This window comes from Rhamphochromis sp. 'chilingali' (genome assembly GCF_963969265.1).
Source record: "Rhamphochromis sp. 'chilingali' genome assembly, chromosome: 1".
Taxonomy (NCBI): Eukaryota; Metazoa; Chordata; class Actinopteri; order Cichliformes; family Cichlidae; genus Rhamphochromis; species Rhamphochromis sp. 'chilingali'.
Window position 1 is genome coordinate 48610094 of NC_137929.1, and position 19162 is coordinate 48629255.

The window sequence follows — 19162 nt, forward strand, 5'->3', positions numbered from 1 at the left end:
AGGGAAATTAATCCTTAACTGTGTCATTTTAAGTATTTCTCTTTCTCTTGGAAAGAAACTACAACTTTGAGCCATTGTGTAAGCTAGCTCCAGCCACAAACATGCACTGGAACATGACTAATCCAGCACTTTATTCTCAGGGTTTCATTCAGGTGAGGTTTTCTTGAAAGAGAAGAAAACATGGTGGGGTGAGGTGGCTGTAGCTCAGGTGGTAGAGCAGGTCATCTACTGATGGAAAGGTTGGTGGTTTGATTCCTGGCTTCCCTTAGTCTGCATGCCAAATGTCCTTGGGCAAGATACTAACCCCAAATTGCTCTCCGATGCATCCGTCGGAGTGTGAATGTGTGTGAATGTTAGCTATGAAGCACTTAGAAAAATGTGCTTGTGCAAATGGGTGAATGCACAAGTTGTGTAAAGCGCTTTAAGTGCTCAGATGAGTAGAAAAGTGCTATATAAGAACCAGTCCATTTACCATGTTGCCAGCTAAACCACTTGCTGATGATCTGTGAAGCTCCCTCAGTTTGTATTAACACCACTTCATAAACATTTCATCTTCTATGCAGCAGTTTATATTTTATGAAGATTTATGTCAGCCTCTGGTTCAAAGGTCAGCATAGTGAAGGTTGCTGCTGGTCACAGGTACGAATGAGGGTGTCAGAGTTCAGCAAATAGTTGTCCAATCAGCATTTAGCCAGTGTTGACCTGAATAGTAATGTTTAAACCAATTATTTTACTTGACATCTTTTTACCTCGTATCATCAAGTTTACATTGTTAAAAGAACCGTTCATTCTCGTTTACCTCTCTCTTTAATTAGACTGCTCTTAGCAACAACCTAGCCATGGATGTTGCATTTATTGTGTGTCAAATACCGGCACACACTCTGAAAGTTTTTTGTGTGACCAAGTCTTTGTCATAGTGTTGTAACCGATGTGTCATCAGTGTTGGTATTTCAAAGAAAAGTAGCAGGACCACCGTAAAGTGTCCTGCTAGGCCTTCTTAGTGTGCTGTTTGAGTTAGGTAACACACACAGGAGCATAAACCAGTGAAAAATATACTATAATCATTGAGGTTCAAACATGTGAGGGGTAAATTAGTAACACTCCAAGGATATGACTAATGCAAATTGAGTTACACTACTGTCTTAAATTCATCTAATAAACTACATTAAAATAATGACTTTATTTACAGAGCACATTTTAAAACCCATGTTACAAAGTATTACCTGCAAGGGAAAACCTAAAAACAGCAGATTTTGTTAAAGAAGTATGATGTTCTCACCTGTGATCTTAAAACATCTGTCCTTAAATGTTCAAATTGCAGTATCAACTAAAATTGATGTGCTGTGTGTCACTTGTCAGTTAACTGATTTTTTTCTTCCCCCCAAACACTATGAAGGTAAAGTCAGCATTATCTCCTTCTTTCATAAAAGGTCATCCAAGCTATTCTTTGCTACAGATAAATGAGTACTCATAAGTCACGGAAGCACTTTTCGTTCATACAGATCACACAGGGGCAAAATACAGGCTGTGGGCCGCCTCAGTTAAGCCCCGCACATCTTGAAAGAAAAAGCAGAATCTCCACATAATCAAAATGAGCTGTAGTGCCAACATTGTTCATGTGCATTCAAAGGAAGGAGTTCCCAGATATTCTTAAAAATATTACCAAGTCACACTATATAGTGTTTGTGGAAATAAAAAAGGGGGCATGTGTCAGCTTTCTCTTCACTAAATGTTTCATCACTTGGGCAAACTCACACTGTGTCATGTACTGCAGTTTGTGATGGCGATCTTCATTCTGCTGCACAGTGTGCCAGCCCCTGCTAACTGGCCAGTAGTGATTGAGTTTTTAAAATGAGAACTCTGGGACTGATTCATTTTAAATTCATTTTCATGTTTGGAAATTATTAAACTTCTGATTATTCCCCTCACTAGGTTTACAAAAAATGATCAGTGTATCACATTATTGCTACAGGTTAAACATGGAAAAATCATCAGTGTCACTAAGGTGATCAATTCTGCTGGATGGTCAAATCGCACCTCCAGGCATATGTGGTTGCACTGAACAGGGATCTTCCCCTTATCAACAAGTGGTTTGCTGGACGATGATTTTTGTCCAAACAGTGCATTGTTCATCCAATAAACTACGTTACCAAATCTATTTTCAAGAGATATTACAGACAGTGAAGCTAAGATACCAAACATTGGAACTATTGGAAAGTCGAGTTGTTTTTAAATGAGTCAGGGCTCAGCTGTATTTGTGCAGAGCTGCAATTCTTGATCTGTGTTTTTTTCTGCCTTTTTCTATGCTGCATCACTATTGCTGAATATAAAGTGCAACCTGAAGTTGACTACTACCTCAAAATAATAAGTGAGCAATCACTTAGGGAAATTAATCCTAAACTGTGTCATTTTAAGTATTTCTCTTTCTCTTGGAAAGAAACTACAACTTTGAGCCATTGTGTAAGCTAGCTCCAGCCACAAACATGCACTGGAACATGACTAATCCAGCACTTTATTCTCAGGGTTTCATTCAGGTGAGGTTTTCTTGAAAGAGAAGAAAACATGGTGGGGTGAGGTGGCTGTAGCTCAGGTGGTAGAGCAGGCCATCTACTGATGGAAAGGTTGGTGGTTCGCTTCCTGGCTTCCCTTAGTCTGCATGCCAAATGTCCTTGGGCAAGATACTAACCCCAAATTGCTCTCCGATGCATCCGTCGGAGTGTGAATGTGTGTGAATGTTAGCTATGAAGCACTTAGAAAAATGTGCTTGTGCAAATGGGTGAATGCACAAGTTGTGTAAAGCGCTTTAAGTGCTCAGATGAGTAGAAAAGTGCTATATAAGAACCAGTCCATTTACCATGTTGCCAGCTAAACCACTTGCTGATGATCTGTGAAGCTCCCTCAGTTTGTATTAACACCACTTCATAAACATTTCATCTTCTATGCAGCAGTTTATATTTTATGAAGATTTATGTCAGCCTCTGGTTCAAAGGTCAGCATAGTGAAGGTTGCTGCTGGTCACAGGTACGAATGAGGGTGTCAGAGTTCAGCAAATAGTTGTCCAATCAGCATTTAGCCAGTGTTGACCTGAATAGTAATGTTTAAACCAATTATTTTACTTGACATCTTTTTACCTCGTATCATCAAGTTTACATTGTTAAAAGAACCGTTCATTCTCGTTTACCTCTCTCTTTAATTAGACTGCTCTTAGCAACAACCTAGCCATGGATGTTGCATTTATTGTGTGTCAAATACCGGCACACACTCTGAAAGTTTTTTGTGTGACCAAGTTTTTTTTGCTTTTACATTACAACCCTTACCTAGCAAACCTTAAAATGAGAGAATAACTAACTCAAACTGAATTGCACTGCTATTTTAAATAAATGTTATATTGCACTTTCAAAAACCTTGATGAAAGGCAGGCCACAATCAATCACAGTAGTAGTATGATAGCAGGCTATGCCATGAAATGCAAAACGGAGTATTAACATTTATGTGACTTCTTGCTGCTCTTCAATTACTTTGTTGTTGTTGTAAACATTATGAGTTATGGAATGGATTTGTGCGGTTTTCTGCTTTCTTTGCCAAACAAATTGTACAGTGTGTCCTTTGCAAAAGGAAGATAATAAAGGTAGTGAACACCTTTCTTCAATATTTACGAATTTGAACAATTATTATGGCAGCTGCCATTGGGCCACTCAGGGCATGCTTTATCAATTAGAAGCTTAAGAAAAAAAACCCATTTAACCAGTGAACAAACATTTTAACTGAAAGTCATGTCTTTTACATTATTGGATCCCAAATAGATATATTTTTTCTTCTTAGTTTCTTTGTTTTAAACAACCTCGAGTTTACTGACAGAAAGCTGATCAGTGACCAGCTTTAATGGGATGTGGAGATGGTGAAGGTGCACTGCAAAGAGGTCAGACTCTGAGGGTCCTGATATTGCACTGTCTTTATAACACTGTAGACACTTGAAAATTAATGACTGTTGTGTTGGCTGCTGCTAGTTCGGTGCTAATGCACAGAATCCCACTAAGATGCTAAATGTAAAACACGACATCCAGAAATGGCTTTTAAAAACGTTAAAAAGACATAAAAAGACAAAGATCAACAACTTAGAAGTGCCAAATATGTTGGCACAGTCTGTTTTTTTTTTTTGTTTTTTTTTTGGTTTTTTTTTTACTTAAAATAGATCAATAGTTCAATAGCATGTATTTGTGGTACAAATACAGTAAATGCCTCCCATTTTGAAACTGGATTTATTCTGCTTTTCTTTTCCTGTTTACATTTTTATTAAACAACATTTTGAATAATCAGGCCAAAGTATGTAAAAGTAATCACAATGATATAAAAGCTCTAGTTTCAAAGTTGATCATTTCAAGCACATAAATGTGCGCAAAAGCACACTCACCAGCTGTTAAAATGGAGGGTGGGTTTAAAGGGGGACGGGGCTAAAATATCTTATCTCAGAAACAGGATAAAGTGAGGGATGGATTATTTTGAACTGTGATTCATGCAAAACTCCTGCAGTGAAGTCCAAGAAGGAAAATATGGAGCTGGGCATGTGTCGAAGAGGTCTCCTTGTATATGTGTGTATATTAGTTAGCTGGTTTCAGTGAGTCTGTATTCATTTCCAATAATTTGTGTTTTTGTTTAACTGGAATACAACATGTATGTTATAGGCTGATTCTTAAAGCTCTTTTCACATAGGAAGAGCACGCCCTGTGCTGACTGCTAGGTTTAGTAAATGAGACAGAATTTGTATTGAGCTGATCGCTGCACTCTGCATGTCCTGTGTGCTGTGGTTTGTCATTCTGCATTTCTATCGATGTCACACCATGCTACACTTTGCTTTGTGCAGCAGGAAACCATCATCCCACAGCACAAGCCTTAAGAAACAATGTGCAGCAGAGGACATGATACTTCCTAGTAAAAGCGCTTTAACAGTGTATGTTGTATATACTTCCATTGTATAGCCACGTTTGTACCCATTTGGGAGGGAAATGAAAAAGAGAAATAGTGTACAGCTCACATATGCCATGTCCTGTACTCTTTTAATAAAAGCTTCTGTTAAATTTGGAGAAAATGGTTCTGTGTTTGTTTGTTTTTCATTGATTGTTTTTTGGTCGTGAAACTGAATCTTACACTGTACACAGCATGAGACGTCTTTTAAAAAGATTCCTCCACTGCGATTGCTCACAGCTACCCTGAGGTAACCATGAGCAAGGTACCGTCCCTACACACTGATCCCCGGGCGCTGGATTGGCGGCTGCTGCTTTACTGAGTGAATGGGTTAAATGCAGAGAGGAATTTCCCTATGGGGATTAATACAGTATACATTATTAATTACTGTAATATCCTTTCCCCTTTCTAAGTAAGAAATAATTGAATAAATAAACAACAATAACGTAAAGTGACTAACTCTTGCTGTAATGGTCGTCTTGTAGCTAAATATAATCTGAAGTGTGGAAAAGGACTGGAGCCGTCCTCCTTTCAGGCAAATATTAAGGAAAAACATAAAAATGACTGAGCGTGTTGAACATAAAATAATATTTTTGTGGTACTAGTGAAGTTTTTCTTTGGAGGATTTAATAATAATAATTTAGGAAATTTGATAAAATTTTGCTCCCTATGATTGTTTTTTGTTTTTTTTTATTTCTCAAAAATACACAACTAATATACAGTCTTACAAATATAAACAAAAATGCAGCTTCACTTTATATTTTTCCATCGTTAAAACCAAAATGCTACAAACCCAGAGTGTGCTTTCACCTGATCACCACACCTGAGTCAGGTGAAGATGCGGACAAATACTGCAGCCTCGTTGACAGCACCCCTTTGTGGTCTTTAAGAGCCATTAATGTTTTTCTTAAACACTATAACCAATCTTGTGAACCTAAATTTCAAAGCCATAATTCCCCTTTCCAAAAAGCACACCCACTTCCCTGAACTATAAACCCCATGCCTCTGCTTTAACACACGAGTCAGATGTGCTGAACTGTGCTGACACCATGTGGTCACTTAGAAAGCAATAGCAGTCAATAATGTTAACTCGCATCAGCACAGCTTTAGCTCAATTAGTACACAATTAACAAACTGTAAACACTAGGAGTCAAAACGTATCACACACCAATCAGAAATTTGGATGGATAGACAAAAGGGCCAAAGTCAGCTCATTCAGGTTTGAGACAATGGATCCAAAGACATGCAAAGGAAGAGGTCGAGGAGGAGGAGAAGGTCTAGGACACCAGGGAGGAGGAGATGGAGGAGGGCGAGGAACATAATTGGCCATCGGGCTTTTGTAAATGTCCCTGGTCAGCGTGGAGGGGATGTCACTCTGTGCGCAACAATCAGCCAATGAGGGGTACCCTCATTAGCTGATTGTTGCGCACAGAGTGCGCAAGGTGCCTTGTTTGTTTGAGGATTTCTCCAAAACATGTGATGATCACAGTTATTGATGGTCTGGTTTAATATGTGGTTTTGTTTGAAGTTGTGCAGAACTTGTCTGTGTCACCATTTCACAGAATATGATCAGGACGTGACAATAGCCAAATTGTCCAGCAGGGGCCACTGTGGAGATGGTTTCAGATTGTTTGGAATCATCAATACAAGCACAAAGACTTCAAATGTTTCACGAAGTCTCGCTTTGCTCATCACTAGTATGGTGACAACTTCACAGGAGGTCCGTATCTCAGCACTGTCATAGTTAAAGGTGACCTTCATAAACCGAGAAACTGACATTCATGTTTGCCACAGAAAATCCACATTTACTCCTAACTAAGGGTTTAAATGCACAAAGAGACAGACACTGAGACAGAGACGAAGATAAAATCAAAACTTTTTTGTTGCACCATATTTAATGAAGCCATGCAAAACGTTACCTTCATAGTATGAACTTAAAGAGCAGCGTTATAGACCCTTGAAGTTCACCGGTGTGAGTGCAAATGTTTTTGTTTTGTTTCATTTGTCTTATTTTTTGAGGCATTTCTCAGGACTCACAGCTAGAAGATGAGCCTGTATATAAAAAAGGTGACTAACTTCTTTTTAGCATGATGACACTCTTGGAAGATCATCAACATTTTAGGTCAAACATTTCTTCTGTTACTCTCCATCATAGGAATTAAATTAGTAGATTTTATCTATTTAAATCATGATATAAACCATGATACTGATGCTCCAAATCAGTTATAGAGAAAAGAAAATCTGAACAAAAGCAAGATTTTGTGCTTGTATTTATTGATTGAACAGGTTGATCTAAAAGTGGTCCACATTACTAAATTAGACCTGGGGGGTCTCCACATTTTCAATTCCACTCACCTTTACTAAAAACTCACCATTTGAAACTCTGACCTCAAAGTCAAAGTATGAATCTGGAGCAGAAGATCTTCCCAAACCACACCTGTACATTCCTGCGTCAGACTTGATCATTTGTGAGAAGCTTAAAAACACAATTCCTCTTCTTGGAGATCCATCTTTATTCTTCATGCTGTATCTGCCACTCTGAGCTGTGCTTCCATCTGTTTTAATGAGGATATCTTCTGCTCGCTCACATTTTTCCTCACAGAAGAACTTTGTGCTTCCAGACAAAGATAAGTTGCAGTTAAGCGTGCCATTAAATCCTTCAGCTGCAGACCAAATATTATGTTTTGCCTTGACGAGCCCAGCTGGACCTGTCAGATGAAAAATAATAATAATACATTTAAAACAAGATGGATAATCACAACATTATTTACTGTATGTAGATATTAGACTTGTAGTCAAGACTGAACCAAGACCAAGACAAAGTTGAGACGATACCGAGACAAAAAAGTCTTTAAACTGCAGCCAGATGCTGCTTCGTTTACGGGTTTCAGGCATATTTATGTGTTCTTGCTTTCACACAGCCCTCCTCACTGCTGTCTACTGTCTCACTCACTTACTGAGAGGACAGACGCATGCTCCACTTGACTGTCGCGTCTCTCACCCTCTCTGTTTTTCACACAATGATATTATCCTATATCCTCGCATGTGATTGGCCACAATATGGAGAGATTGGAGCATAGCTGAGCCACGGTGTGAGAGCTGAGCAGTGAAAGGAAATGAAGTGAGGAGCCGGCTCTCGCTCAGTGGGAGTCGACTCTTCTGATTCACTACAAAGCGCTCTCTAAGCACGGCTCTTAGAGCTGATGCTTTTGCGGATGACACATTATCGAACGTTATGTTGTGTGTCATGGATACTGTTGACTCCAAATCTCCCGACCACTATGTCGAGCTGAGACAGCGAGACTGAGACAGCGAGACCAAGACCACGTAAAAGTGGTCTCGAGACCAAGACCGGTCTAAAGATATCCAGCTCTAGTAAATATATGTATTTCATGAGGTGTTTTATAAAGTTGAGTATGTTTTAGTTAAAATTAAAGTTAAAGAGCAACATTAAGATCATCAGTCCTCACCTGACAAGAAGCAGAAGAAGAGAAAATAGAGGATTTTCATTCTGACTTTAATCCTGATGCAGAAATGTTGTTAAACTTCAGTTGTCGGACCATGACACACTGATACATCCAACCACTGCAGAGTCTCATAAAACTTCTGAAGATGGCAAACTCAGCATGAACAATTTATAAAAGACTCCACAAAGCTGGGTGGGACAGGCCTTGAGGACACAGCACTCATCTGGTCTGGTCCAGCAGACGTGCTTGACTGGAGTCTTCTCCTTTGTCTTTGAATCTGGTCACGAGTGGAAGTGAATGATGGAGGAGAGGCAGCAATGGTGCAATGTGGAGAGGGAGGGAGAGAGAGTGGCATGGTTGTGGATTGCAGCCTGGCTACAGGTAAGTCAGCAGGGGGGTGAGCATTCACTGCAGTGTCGAATCTGTTGAAAACACATTCAGGTATCTGGCTCTGTCCTCACTGCCTCCAGCTCCTCTGTGGTTGGATGGCTTGAATCCAGTGGTTGTCTTCATGCCACAACTGTCTCATGCTGATCTTGGCCTTCAGTAACACCTGAACCGTTGTAGCCTCCTCTCTATCGCCCGCTCTGAACGCCCTCTTCTTGTTATTGAGGAGAGCTTTGATGTCCTTAGTCACCCACGGCTTGTTATTTGGGTAACAAATAATGTCCGTGCTGGGACAATGGAGCTGGTGCAGAAGGTTATGTAGTGAGTGACACACTCAGTAAGCCCACTGGTGTCCTCACCGTGAGGCCCACAGAGTGTCTCCCAGTCTGTCACCTCAAAACAACCCTGTAGTTCCACTAAAGCCTCCTCCGACCACCTACTACTATACTTCTAGTGGTCACAGCTTCCCTCTTCACAATAGGCACATAGCAGGGGGTGAAACAGGGGTTTATATAAAAGCTAAAATACTAAAGCTACAACCTTTAATATAAAGCTGCTGCTGAGCAAACATGGCTTATACTCCTACTCTTTCTGTTAACTAGACATAAAAACACGAGGTCTCCCTCTGATGTATTTACCACCCCGTCGTAGATCAATCACAGTGTCCTGAACTCTCATTGGTAGACGCTTGAATTGTTGTCGTGAAGTTCAGCCTGGATATCTTAAAAAGAAGGAAACTGAACTTCTTTTCAGGCACTTAGACTAACATGACTTTTAGCGCCCTCTGTAGTTGAACTGTGGAAGTGAAACAGAGCCACAGCCTGCACACACACAGTTTAAATAACTGTAGATTACAATATGATGAGAAATGAGGGCTGAAATGTGAGGAGGTTTCAGACGGTGCAGACTTATGGACGTATCATAGATTTGTATTAAATGTGGTTTATGAAAAGTTCATTACTGCTTTGTAGATTTGCCCTCATTAACATACTGTCTGACCTGCTGACTTACACAGGTCAGCTTCACTGTTTGATTCTGATAGCTGAGCTGACACAGGCTCTGTGATCTGCTGTAGTTTGTTAGAAATACTTTGACTCACAGAAAAAGCTGCTCAGCTCTTGTTCTGGACACATTTGGGAGAGAACCTGCCTCTGTGTGTAACAGCGCCCCCTGCTGCTCTTGATGATAAATGTGCAGATGCTGATTCTTGCTGTGACTGTTGATCCGACTGGAAGTTCTGTGGTTACAGGTCCAGCTTCCTCCTGTGAAACCTGTACTAGTGAGCTGCTGTTACAGACCACCAAGTTCTAATATCCAGTATCTCCAGGTCACAAAGCTGCAGTCAGTCACTGGAGACCTTAATATTGACGGGTTCTCACATACCAGTATTTAGCCACGTCCCTGCTCAAGATGATTTTGTGTGATCAACTCGACCGTAATAACAGAAAAATACTTTTAAAGAAGGATCAGAGTTTCTTTTTATTCCTGTCAAACATTTATCACATTTTGTGGAGATGAATGTGTTTGAAAAACCTTTAATTTGTTTACTGACTCATATACCAACTACTACACCTGCTGCACCCTCTCACCTCTGATGGTGTTTGAGGGAGAGAAACAACTGAAATGAACATAAACTTAAATGCAACATAAGCATCATGTCAGTGGCTGCCTTATCTGTATGTTTAGGATCATTATCCTCCTGCATTGACTGAAACTGAAGGACTGTTTGTTAACTTCAGTGAGAACTCTGACATTTCTAAACTGAAGTTTATTTCTATAGAAGAAAGTGTTAACAAGCTTAAAAGTTGATGTGAGCAGTAAATAAAAAGGGTTAAACTATCAGTATCAGTATCGCTCTCAAACTGCTCCTCTTCCTGGAGTGAAGCACAGCCTGATAACCTCCCTCTTCTTCCTGCTCTTAAACACAGCACCTCCTCTCTGTCCACGTGTTTCCTCGTTCCCTCCCCTTCAGATCTGCACTTTGAAGATGGGTGTAACCAACATGTGGTGACATGTAAGAGCTGACAGGCTCCATTCACTGCAGAAACATGTTGTTGAGATCAGAGCTCAGACTAGTTTCAGTTATAAGGAAGAGAAACTCACACAGTCACTGACACTGAGAGGAGAAATGGCGCAGAAAGGACTTCAGCTGGACCGAGAAACCTTCTCTTGTTCCATCTGTTTGGATCTACTGAAGGATCCGGTGACTACAACCTGTGGACACAGCTACTGCAGGAACTGTATTAAAAGTTTCTGGGATGAAGAGGACAGGAAGGGAATCCACAGCTGCCCTCAGTGCAGGAAGACGTTCACACCGAGGCCTGTCCTGGAGAAAAACGTCATGTTAGCAGCTTTAGTGGAGCAGCTGAAGAAGACTGGACTCCAAGCTGCTCCAGCTGATCACTGCTATGCTGGACCTGAAGATGTGGCCTGTGATGTCTGCACTGGGAGGAAGCTGAAAGCCATCAAGTCCTGTTTAGTCTGTCTGGCCTCTTACTGTGAGAAACACCTCCAACCTCACTATGAATCTCAAACTTTTAAAAAGCATACGCTGGTTAAAACTTCTGTGAAGCTCCAGGAGAACATCTGCTCTCGTCATGATGAGGTGATGAAGATTTTCTGTCGTACTGATCAGCAGAGTATCTGTTATCTCTGCACAATGGATGAACATAAAGGCCATGAAACAGTCCCAGCTGCAGCAGAAAGGACTGAGAAGCAGAAGGAGCTCGAGGTGAGACGACTAAACTTCCAGCAGAGAATCCAGGAGCGAGAGAAAGATGTGAAGCTGCTTCAACAGGAGGTGGAGGCCATCAATGGCTCTGCTGATAAAGCAGTGGAGGACAGTGAGAAGATGTTCACTGAGCTGATCCGTCTCATCCAGAAAAGAAGCTCTGATGTGAAGCAGCAGGTCAGATCCCAGCAGGAAACTGAAGTGAGTCGAGTCAAAGAGCTTCAGGACAAGCTGGAGCAGGAGATCGCTGAGCTGAAGAGGAAAGACGGCGAGCTGGAGCAGCTCTCACACACAGAGGATCACAACCAGTTTCTACACAACTACCCCTCACTGTCAGCACTCAGTGAGTCTACACACTCATCCAGCATCAATATTCGTCCTCTGAGCTACTTTGAGGATGTGACAGCAGCTGTGTCAGAGACCAGAGATAAACTACAGGACATTCTGAGAGAGGAATGGACAAACATCTCACTGACAGTCACTGAAGAGGATGTTTTACTGTCACCAGCAGAGCCAAAGACCAGAGCTGGATTCTTAAAATATTCACATGAAATCACACTGGATCCAAACACAGCAAACAGATATCTGTTATTATCTGAGGGGAACAGAAAAGTAACATTGATGAACCAACAACAGTCTTATTCTGATCATCCAGACAGATTCACTGTATATTATCAGGTCCTGAGTAGAGAGAGTCTGACTGGACGTTGTTACTGGGAGGTGGAGTGGAGAGGGGGAGGAGTTCGTGTAGCAGTCACATATAAGAATATCAGCAGAGCAGGGACGGGCAATGAACGTTTATTTGGATTCAATGACAAATCTTGGGCATTAGATTGTTACACAGACAGTTATACATTTCTTCACAACAATGTCCGAACTGTCCTCTCAGGTCCTCGGTCCTCCAGAGTAGGAGTGTACCTGGATCACAGAGCAGGTATTCTGTCTTTCTACAGCGTCTCTGAAACCATGACTCTCCTCCACAGAGTCCAGACCACATTCACTCAGCCGCTCTATGCTGGACTTGGTCTTGGACTTGGAGCCACTGCAGAGTTGATTAAAGTCAAATAGAGAAGACAGGTTCATGTTGATCCCTGACCATTATATGTACTTGTGTAGTTTCTAAATGAGGCTTTACATTTTAGAAGCTGAGAAGTTCAGTGGTCCATTGATGTGTGAAAATAATATTGCACTGATTCAAACTGTACTTACATTTATATACCTTACATCAATATAAATCTGAATTTGTTCTTATGGCTGATAATCATGTGAGTTTAAATGATACTACTCTTCATATTCAGCATGTTTGAAATCTGTCATCAGTCTGGTTAGTGGTTTTATTCTGTAGTTGCTGTAGTGGGTTGTCAAATGCAACAATATATTGGAGCTGCAGTGATTCATCAGTTAGTCAATGATTAGAGAATTGATTGTTTTATCATTATTTTAGTCACATTTAAAGCTGGTTCCAGTTTCTGAAATGTGAAGATTGTTGATTTTCTTGATCATATATGACTGTAAACTTAATGTCTTTGAGGTTTGAACTTTTAAAATGTAACAAAAATTAAATAGTTAATGTTTGACATTTAATATTATATTTCATATGAAAAGTTTGATCACACTCGATCATTTATACATTTAAATACAGACACTAAATGATACAGGCCTGTATGTTGTGGAGGATCAACATATTTCTTTGCCCTGAGCTGTGTCTGGCAGGCAGAGCATCTCCACAAATCTGATGCTTCTGATTTGGAGAAAATGATTTGAGGGAGACACCTGGAATCTCAGCCTGGACACAAAGGGAATAAAATCAGCAGAGTTATAAACAAGTGGTGATGTTGAATGATTGGCAAATAAACATCAGTTTTAATAATGGACAAACTGGATGAAATCGTTTCTCCAAAGCTTTTTTAGAAAATGTTTGTTTGTTTGTTTGTTTGTTTGTTCATTAGACATCTATTTTATTCAAACTGGTTAACCCAAAGCTTTTCTTCTTCTCTCATACATAAAATATAGTCATTAATCTTACTAACATGAAAAACGATTTTGTTGTTTTGTTTTAAATGTGTTCTCTAAATGTGCCTTCTCCAGTCTGTATCCTGGACCCTGAGCAAATACAAGAATGAACACCAGGCTGAAATAGTCACAGCAGGGACTCAGCAACTCAGAGTCAGCATACAGTCAAAGACAAATCAAGGACGCGGTTCAAAAGTCCATAAATTATAATGACGACCAGTCTGAACTTTTCAGTGTCTGAATGTCAGGTCATGCTGTGGAGTTTCATCTGGTGGAGACGATGTTGTTATTGTTGCAGGTTTTCTGTATAAATTCCACACAGGCGAGTCATAAAAATGTCATTTATATCAACATGGTTAAACAGTACAAGTGCATTTTTCCTTTACAACGGTGTCCTGCATGTTGAAGAAGAATCATGAGTGAAGCACAATTTAAAGTCTTTCACTCATCACACGTCATTTTGAGTTGACAGCTGGTTGCTATAATGAGCGGCCGAGGCTCCGTTTGAACAGGACATCGTATAGCTTACATTAACACACATCCTAAAAGAGTTTGTTTTGCATATTTCAGAGAAAAAACAACACAGAGAAAAAACATGTTGACATAAAGCCACAGCCACATGCTGGTCAGGCTTCACTCAACAGTACACAGTCTGAATAAAGTGCACTTTGTTCTGCGTAACGCAAATGATGATGTGGTGCACAATTCCCTGGATCACAGCAAGTCTGTTGCACAAGAGGAGAAACTGTTGATGTGGGAAGCATAAAACAGGCGCGCACTGCTGAGTGTTTTTGTGTGATGGGGATGAAATAAGATGTGTTAACACTCACAGTCTGACCACTTGTGTCTCATAGCGATCGTGGAAAACACATGACATAAATGATATCATGACCCTGCTCACTTGGTAGGTTTGGGCAGTTTGAATAACCCTCTCAAAGCTGCAGGGGAATAAGCAGGTGTAATGTTGTCACTACTGGAGGTGAAACATTGTCATTGTTTAAAGAGGGAGGATACTTACACACTTCATAAACCAGCAAGAAGACTTTTTCCCAGAAACAGAGTTTTGATTGGTGGAATCGACAAACAGTTTGAGGCTGATTTGGCTGATATGGGTGAATATTGTGCAGATAATGATAATGTGAGACACTTACTGACATGTACAGATGGATTTTCTAAGTATGCATGCAGGTGTCTTCAAACCAAGGCAGGAGCATCTGTTGCATCTGCTTTTGAGGATGAGTGAGGGACGTGTACCTGTTAAACTTCCAACAGATGAAGGCGAGGAGTTTAATAATAAACATTTGCATCAGCTGATGGTTCAGTTCAACATCACACATTTCTCTGCATAAAGCCAGATTGAACCAAGTGTTGTGGAGCATTTTAACAAAAGCTTTAAGGGCCGTATGTGAAAATACTTCACATCTGTTAACTTATGAAGACATGTAAACGTGGTCCAGGACCTTGTGCTGTCAAGGCCAAGTGCTGCAGAGAGGGAGTTTGTCCAGGTGTGTGGTGGAGTGAGGAGAAGAACAACATGTCTAACCTTTCCTTTCCTTTTTCAGAGCAGAGGTGCAGACAGGAGGGCAGGCGGGTGAGTTTTCAGACTTACTCCAGGAAGCTGAGAGGAAGAGCAGCAGCAGCGAGCAGGTAAGTTTCCAGCAGGCAGTGAACAGACAAAGAGGACCAGCATCAAAATTTCCCCTCAGAGGTGAAACAAGATCATGATGAAGAAGACTTTAACACATTGTAAAGGCGGCACCACAGAAGAGGGAGACTTTAATGTGGCTGATACGCAGAGGTGGCAAAAGTACACACATGTTGTACTCAAGTAGAAGTACAGATACCTGTGTTAAAAAATGCTCCAGTAAAAGTTAAAGTACTGATTCAATGTCTTTACTTAAGTAAAAGTGAAAAAGTACAGGCTCTGAAATGTACTCAGAGTAAGAAAGTAAAACGTAGCTGAGCTCTGCCTCATGAGCAGAGAAAAAGAAGGAAAATAAAAAGTGGCTCTATTTTCTGTTGCCTACATTGTCGAGGGCGACTTTGTCTCTAAACAGGAAAATGAGGAGTCAGGGGTTGAAGTGGATTCAGCAGGTGGAGGAACCCTAAGATCAGTTGTAATGGCTCAGTGTCTGGAAAAGAATCATGACTCACATAATTTCTATTGAGAGCTTCAGTAGATTTTCTGAATGTACAGGCTGTGATCAGCTGACCTGCTGCTCTTTGTGGATTTACACAAATGAATTCAACCAGATGTCAGCTGATGACATGTTCTTTTTTTTTCTTTTTTTTTACGTCCGGTTGCACTGTAAGATGGCTGCACCAACGACAGCTCCCAGTCATCTCAGCACAAATGTTATTATTTATTTTGTACTGCTTTCTATTTCTGTGCGCACAGCACGATCATACACTTGGTATGACAGACAAACGCTTTTGGAGCTACGTTCGTCAGCCAGTTCGGACTTTACAGCGGGTTTTGTTAGAGTGAATTGTTAAATGTTGTCATTTTTATGCTTGCCATCTCTACAAAAGGAATTCCACTGTCCCCCTCCCCAGATTCTCGAGGTTCTGGGTGGGGGGGCTGTAGTTTTTTATTATAGACACATCCTTGTGAGGGTCTTTTTGATGTAAGCTCACACACACACACACATTCTTACAGAAGTTCACACATATGCATACAATGCCTGGTCTTAGAACCATGCGGGCGTTGCTTTGCTGTGATGTGTTTTGTGTGAACTGTTTCTCAATAAAAGGCAGCAGGAGGGGGCCAGATTTTGGGTCATTTTCGTGGTGGACACAGACGAGGCCTCCCTTGCAAGGAAAATCGATCGATCACTGACTGTCTTGTTTTCTTTATGATGAATAAGTCTCTAGAACTAGCGGGGCTTGTGGAGACACAGACCCAACAGGTTTCGACTCCGTGGACGCTCTGCTGCCTGGGATCCTTTGTTTACACGCATGAATGCCAACATCACCTCAAATTTCTACAGGTGTGCAATCGAGAGCTTGCTGACGAGCTGCATCACAGTTTGGTACGGAAGCTGCTCTACCAGCAGCCGTAAATCACTACAGAGGGTGGTGAAGGCAGCAGAGCACATCACTGGCATGAGGCTTCCTGCCATTCAGGACATTTATCTCCAGCGATGCCTCCGTAAAGCACACAGCATCATCAAGGACCACAGCCACCCAGCACATCAGCTGTTCTCCTTGTTACCATCTGGCAGACGTTACAGGAGTCTGTCTGCTCAGACTACAAGACTTAAAAACAGTTTTTACCACCAAGCCATACGACACCTCAACCACAACACTTAAACACACACAACACAGCACTCAGAAGCTACCCTGCAGCTTCACAAGTACTCTGTATAATCTGCACTGGTCACTCCACTTTATTGATATTTATATTTAAAAAAAGTGCAATACTGTAACAACTGCCACAAAAAACAAAAACTTTTGTACTGTTAAGTTTGTACTGCTGCTCATTCAATTCAATTTTATTTATATAGCGCCAAATCACAACAAAAGCCGCCTCAAGGCGCTTCATAGATACAGAGAAAAACCCAACAATCATATGACCCCCTATGAGCAAGCACTTTGGCAACAGTGGGAAGGAAAAACTCCCTTTTAACAGGAAGAAACCTCCGGCAGAACCAGGCTCAGGGAGGGGCGGGGCCATCTGCTGCGACCGGTTGGGGTGAGAGAAGGAAGACAGGATAAAGACATGCTGTGGAAGAGAGACAGAGGTTAATAACAGATATGATTCACTGCAGAGAGGTCTGTTAATACATAGTGAGTGAGAAATGTGTAATATCCCATCTGCCCCCTCATTCCTATTTAAGATTTTCTTTATTTAATCACTAGTGTGTACATACATTTATATATACATATATATATATAGTCAGTTAACTGAAAATCTCTTTTTCTTTTACTACATCTTATTAATAGTTTGCTTTTACTATTTTTCTATTAATTTTTTATTATTTTATTTTATTTTATTTCTACTGTACCATTTGGCTGAGTGATTGTCTTCTGATCGTCAAATACATTTCGTTGCGATGTTGACCCTGTGCTAACTTGCATATGACAAATAAAACTGAAACTGAAAACTTTTTTATGAACAGTCCACTGATAATAACAATAACTTTCCTTTGAATGCAAATGTCATTTCTGTAGTTACCATTAACAACAATGCAAATTTAAATTCAAAGACCTCTGTGTGGAATCAAATCCTTTAAACAATGTAATGTAATTAAAGGCAACAACAAATAAAAACAGTGTTTCTCTTTTTTGGCTTATATACTCTTGATTAATGTGACATACAGGCCATTTCGACAGCTTGGGAAGTCTGTATATCCAGTGAACTTGCTGTTATCAGAATGTACTAAAAAATGGACTAACAGTGACCAACCGTTAAATTGTTGCTCTAGCCTTGAAGAAAAAATTTCACCCAGCTGTCCTCTCCTCCTGTGTCTGATTCCTTCTTTACTCCCGTGTGTATTTAAGCCCTGTGTTTTCCTCACTCTGTTGTTGCATCATACCATCATGTACTAGGGCTGGACCCAAAAATTCATATCTCGATATTCTTTTAATGGAATGCGATGTACGATAAATATCTCAATATTTTTTAAGCCATAAAGTAAAAACAAAAAGAGAGTTCTTAGTCAAAGCTGTGTCCAAGATGTCACACAGGCATTTTTATTAACATACAGCAGCATTTATAAAATAATAATGCTCCATAAATAAGTTAGAACAAAATTGTTTTTGTTTATAACAAAAAGCTCACAATTGTGCTGTCAAAATGTATACATAGGCTATGTTCACACTGTACGCAAAAGCGCATCAAATCTGACTTTTTTGACCCTATGTGACCCATATCCGATCATGGTATGACAGTGTGAACGGCACAAATCCAATATTTTCAAATCCAATCTGGGTCACTTTCGTATGTGGTGCTGAATCCGATACGTATCTGATGTTTTAGAAAGCGACTGCTGTTTGTACGGTCAAGTAGCATTAAATCCATCTTTTACGTCACTGACACAAGACAGACGCCAATTATCAGCGCCGGAGAAGACATTGTGAACGCTTCCTGGACATCCAGTGAAACTGTTGGGAAGACAACGTTGGAGAAAAGTGAACATTTTATTTGTACTGTATAATCTGCAGATTCTGACAGAAATCTGCAACTATCCTTTGAAGCACCGCTCCTCTAAAACAGCAACAAGGATCATTATTAGGCCATATGTAAATAACAAAATAACTTAAAGCAAAATTGGGAAACGTAAAGTCCGACACAAGTCTGTATATTAACGACCATCAGTCAAACAATACTGTTTGCTCCGGGTCTAAACAGCGCGTCACACTACATTTTATTTATAGTGTGAACAAGCAGACAAAAAAATCAGATTTGATCAAAAAATCAGAATTGAGCATTAAGATCTGCAGTGTGAACGTAGCGTAAAAGACACTGAGCATAATAACACAGACAGACAGATTTCGCCGCTGCTCTATTCCCATGTTCTCCTGCGTGACTGACAGCCTTCAGTTTGAAATCAACTTCTTAAACATGTCTCTTAACAGGTGCCATTTTGGGGTCCTTACA

The 19162-nt window shown here is 40.5% G+C and overlaps 2 protein-coding genes across 3 annotated transcripts in view; both read left to right on the forward strand.

Moving 5' to 3' along the window:
- Positions 1-5075, forward strand: part of LOC308401693 (programmed cell death 1 ligand 1-like) — a 14374-nt gene extending 9299 nt beyond the window's left edge. For both annotated transcript variants that reach the window (XR_013972590.1, XR_013972591.1), the window contains exon 6: positions 1-5075. This exon is cut by the window's left edge. The gene's annotated coding sequence lies outside the window, so the exon portion shown is untranslated.
- Positions 5076-10382: 5307 nt separating this feature from the next.
- LOC308400976 (tripartite motif-containing protein 16-like) lies at positions 10383-13392 on the forward strand. Its single transcript, XM_080889039.1, has one exon. It carries the CDS (start codon positions 10945-10947, stop codon positions 12613-12615), a length of 1671 nt encoding a protein of 556 aa, XP_080745165.1. The 5' UTR covers positions 10383-10944; the 3' UTR covers positions 12616-13392.
- The last annotated feature ends 5770 nt before the right edge of the window (positions 13393-19162 follow it).